Consider the following 4,748-nt stretch of genomic DNA (forward strand, 5'->3'; position numbering starts at 1 on the left):
TGGTGACACATGCTTGTAATCCCAGCCACTTGGGAGGCTGAGGCAGAATTGCTTGAACCCAGGAGGCAGAGGTTGCAGTGAGCCGAGTGGGATACTGCACTCTAGCCTGGGTGATAGAGCGAGACTCTGTCTCAAAAAAACAACAAACAACAAAAAAACCCTACTTTGTACAACAGAGTAAATGATGTAATGATGATTATGATTAGGTTTTGATGTACTTTGTAAAGCTATGAAATTTTTTTTACTATAACCTGTGATTTTTCCTTTAAAGTAGCTGTTAAGCCCTTAGTCAAATTTCATTTTATCAATTTTATAGCATCTTTTGTGGGAATCTGAACTGCCATCATGACAACTCATTATATAATTCCAAGCCATAATACATTTTTTGAGACATGGTCTTGCTCTGTCACCTAGGCTGGTGTGCAGTTGTGCAATCACAGCTCACAGTAGCCTCGATCTCCTGGGCTTAAACTATCCTCCTACCTCAGCCTCCCGAGTAGCTGAAACTACAGGTTCCTTTGCCACCTTGCCCAGCTATTTTTTGTATTTTTTGTAGAGGCAGGGTTTCACCACATTGCCCAGGCTGGTCGCAAACTCCTGTCACCAAGCAATCCCAATGCCTCAGCCTCCCAAAGTGCTGGGATTACAGGTGTGAGCCACCCGCCTGGCCTAATACACATTTTTATATCCCTTCTGTGACCCCATATTTTAACTGGAGAAGAACACAAGTTTAACCTAGTAGTTGCAATATAATTATTGCTGGCTAGGCGCGGTGGCTCACGCCTGTAATCCCAGCACTTTGGGAGGCCGAGGCGGGCGGATCACAAGGTCAGAAGATCGAGGCCATTCTGGCTAACACAGTGAAACCCCGTCTCTACTAAAAATACAAAAAAAATTAGCTGGGTGTGGTGGCGGGCGGCTGTAGTCCCAGCTACTCGGGAGGCTGAGGCAGGAGAATGGAGTGAACCTGGGAGGCGGAGCTTCCAGTAAGCCGAGATGGTGCCACTGCACTCCAGCCTGGGTGACAGAGCAAGACTCCTTCTCCAAAAAAAAAAAAAATATATATACACACACACACACACACACACACACACACATATATATATATACACATATATATATAAAATTGCTGAATGAATAAATATAGTAAGAATTCCAAAATGCTAACAAATGCCCATTCTTCCTGCTCTGTTCATTATTATTAAAGGAGTGTCTTATTACCCTATGTGTTTGTGGACAATAATCTATTTCCATAAATATATAAATGAGTACATTGATAAGTAAAATAGCAAGTTGAACTAAGGAAATAATTTGATTGATTAGTCTTTTGCATTTTGGAAGTCTAATTTCATGTTTGGACTATAATCCCTTAAAAAGTTGGTAAGTCCCACATTGGATTCCAATTAGAAAAACATACAGGAAAATAATTTGTTATGCATTTATGGAACCATTAATGGTTTGCCCTGGCGTGTTTCATATAGCTAGAGTAAGTAACTGGGTCCAGTGAGCAAGGCCCTATACCAGAAGTCTGAAGGCAGCAGTTTACAAATATTTGCAGATGTCCAGCTGTTAAGGCACTAAGAGCTAGGCTACCTGTTGTAGACAAGCATGGTGTCTACCCAATAATATATTATCTATCTGTTGAAACAGTCTTTTGACATAACCCAGTGACCTCATACCTCCCATATTTTTAGGCCTAATGGGCCACCAGTTTGAGAGTCTGGCTTTATACAGGGTAGTAAGTGGTATAAGTAATCCCCCTGGTGATCAAAGTTTTTTTTCTTTTCTTAAAGTGCTGTCAAGTCAACAGAGTCCCATTTTAAAAGACCCTTTTAATGAGAAATTTCATCAGGAGGGTCAAACACAAATGTATCAGTTAAGATTTCGACATAGTATTAGGATAATTAACAGTATGGCCACCAGCAAGCTTATCATTAATATACCAAGCATTATATTTTACATTCGGTAGACTATCAAATGTCCTTTAATTTCACAGACAACAATATGATACATACTGTGTAAGAAGCACACAACAGTTCTGCAGTACAATTTTAAACTGTATACAAATTGGAAATACAGATGTTAAACACTGGTGTACTGACAGTATTTCTGAATTTTAGATAAACTGCATACAAAATTTACAAAGCAAGTATTAGCCAATCTGAAAACTTTACTTCCTATAATATAAAAATGATACTTTGAGATGCAAATTTTACTAAAGTATATAAACATTTAAAATAATCATTAAAAACTCAACATTAGAATTTATAAAGATCAGCTATAAAAATATATTGGCAGTCACTTTTCTTATAAAGGTACCATTCACTACATTACAAAATAGTCTCTAACATAAAATTGCCTTAATAACTATAATCGAATCTGATAAACCTTACATTATTAAATTGATTATAAAATCTTCTTAGAAAAACTTTGGTATGCATCTTCAGAAGGTTTTTAAAAAATAATATTTTAAGGGCCTGTAAACATTCCATTCTATTAAAGCACAGCAGAATAAGTAATGGATATTCAACTGCATACAGAATATAGAATCAAAAAAACAATTTATTATGTATTTGTAGAAAATCACCATTACCAGAGTAAGCAAAAAAACCAACTATTTAAAAGTATCAAACTTTTAAACAGTTCTTTTTCCATTCTGATAAAAAATGTTATAAAATCACCATACTCCATTCATGTACCTTAGATGCCTTTTAGGATAAGATCTTAAAAATAATTAACCCACTCTCAAAAATCCATTCAAGTCCAATAAACAAACTTTAAAAAACCCACTTAAAAAGACTTGACAGTAGAACAAGTATACATAATCAGAACACATACTTTATATATTTAGTAATGTACTAGGTTTTCTCTTACCTTTGTAATTTAGAATTTATTGGCAGAAACACACACACACACACATATATATATATAACTAAAAAAGGTAAATTTCAGCAAACAGAAATGCAAACCTGTAGGGTAAATTGATTTACTTTTAAAAATTCAGTTTATCAAATTTAATCTTCTCTGCCATTTTGGATTGGCAACTATTGGTTATTTAGAAAATTTAGACTGCTGAAAGTTCATTTCTTGCTCCTTGAGTATGTTTAATTTCTACAAAGCTTCCAGTTGTGCCCGCAGTTTCCTTGAGGTCATTTTTCACTTTCTCCTTCTGTCACTAGATATCGTGCATAAGACAGTTATCCTTGAGTTGGAAAAGCCTAAATAAAAAGTTTAACTTTTGACCTTTTAATTTATAAAACTCCACTAAGAAATCCATTTAATTTTTATGCAAGTTCACAAAAATATTTTCTTTTTTAAGAATCAAACACTTTTATTGGAATAAAGATCCTTCAAAGTTTTTAACTCTTCTATTAGAGTTTTATTTTGATTTTCCAGGACTGCAACTCGGTTTTCCAGGCATTTCACATATTCTTTCTTCTTTCTGCGACATTCTCGAGCAGCTTCTCTAAATATGAGCATTAAAAAAACATTGTTAGAAAAAACTTCACGTTCTTTTTTTTTTTTGAGACAGAGTCTCGCTCTGTCGCCCAGGCTGGAGTGCAGTGGCGCGATCTCGGCTCACTGCAAGCTCCGCCTCCCGGGTTCACGCCATTCTCCTGCCTCAGCCTCCCGAGTAGCTGGGACTACAGGCGCCCGCCACCACGCCCGGCTAGTTTTTTGTATTTTTTAGTAGAGACGGGGTTTCACTGTGTTAGCCAGGATGGTCTCGATCTCCTGACCTCGTGATCCACCCATCTCGGCCTCCCAAAGTGCTGGGATTACAGGCTTGAGCCACCGCGCCCAGCCTAAGAACTTCACGTTCTTTAAATGGTAAATGTTCTTCAGTAATTTTCCGTGGTCACCTTTTTTTCTCTTTAAAGTATCATCTACACATAGTGAACACATAGATCTTAAGTGTAGAATTCAGTCAGTTTGGCAATTGTGTGTACCTATATAACCCACACCTGTCAAGAAAACAGAACACTCCCACTGTCCTAGAAAGTTCCCTCATGCCCCTTCCTAGTCAGTCCCCTTCCAAGCAACCATTGTTTTGATTTTTATCACCAGAGATTAGTTTTTTCCCTATTCTAGAACCTCATGTAAGAGTGTCATGCACTACGTACTCTTGTATCTGGTGTCCCTTCACTCAGCACATCTGAGGTTCATCCATGTTGCTGTGTGGGGGGTTGTTCCTTTACATTGCTGGACATATTCCACTGTAGGAATATAACCACCATTTGTTTATCCAGTCTCTTGGGCTGTTTCTAGGGTTAGCTGCATAGGCACGTTTTTGTGCCAGTCTTTTTGTAGACAGGTTTCATTTCTCTTGAATAAATACCAAAGAGTAAAATTATGGGTCCTCTGGTTAACTTCTGACACATTACTTCTTTTATTTAAGTTCAAATTACAAACAATGCTTAAGCAAATACTCAGTTCTGTGCATGTCCTCTTAAAACATTTCTGTGAAGTCATATGTAAGTTTATATACATATAGAAATAAGAAGTATTGGCCAGGCGTGGTGGCTTATGCCTGTAATCCCAGCACTTTAGGAGGCCAAGGCGGGCAGGTCACCTGAGGTCAGGAGTTCGAGACCAGCCTGGCCAACATGGCAAAACCCCATCTCTACTAAAAATACAAAAATTAGCTGGGCATGGTGACACATGCTTGTAATCCCAGCCACTTGGGAGGCTGAGGCAGAATTGCTTGAACCCAGGAGGCAGAGGTTGCAGTGAGCCGAGTGGGATAC

The 4,748-nt window shown here is 37.9% G+C and overlaps 1 protein-coding gene across 2 annotated transcripts in view; it reads right to left on the minus strand.

The window, feature by feature from the left end:
* Positions 1–1,954: 1,954 nt before the first annotated feature.
* Positions 1,955–4,748, minus strand: part of ATF1 (activating transcription factor 1) — a 67,661-nt gene continuing 64,867 nt past the window's right edge. For both annotated transcript variants that reach the window (XM_011964382.1, XM_011964387.1), the window contains one exon: positions 1,955–3,466. In XM_011964382.1, coding sequence (XP_011819772.1) covers positions 3,322–3,466 — 145 coding nt within the window. In that variant the 3' untranslated portion in view covers positions 1,955–3,321. The remainder of the gene's footprint in view (positions 3,467–4,748) is intronic.

This window comes from Mandrillus leucophaeus, unplaced genomic scaffold (assembly GCF_000951045.1).
Source record: "Mandrillus leucophaeus isolate KB7577 unplaced genomic scaffold, Mleu.le_1.0 Scaffold118, whole genome shotgun sequence".
Classification (NCBI taxonomy): domain Eukaryota; kingdom Metazoa; phylum Chordata; class Mammalia; order Primates; family Cercopithecidae; genus Mandrillus; species Mandrillus leucophaeus.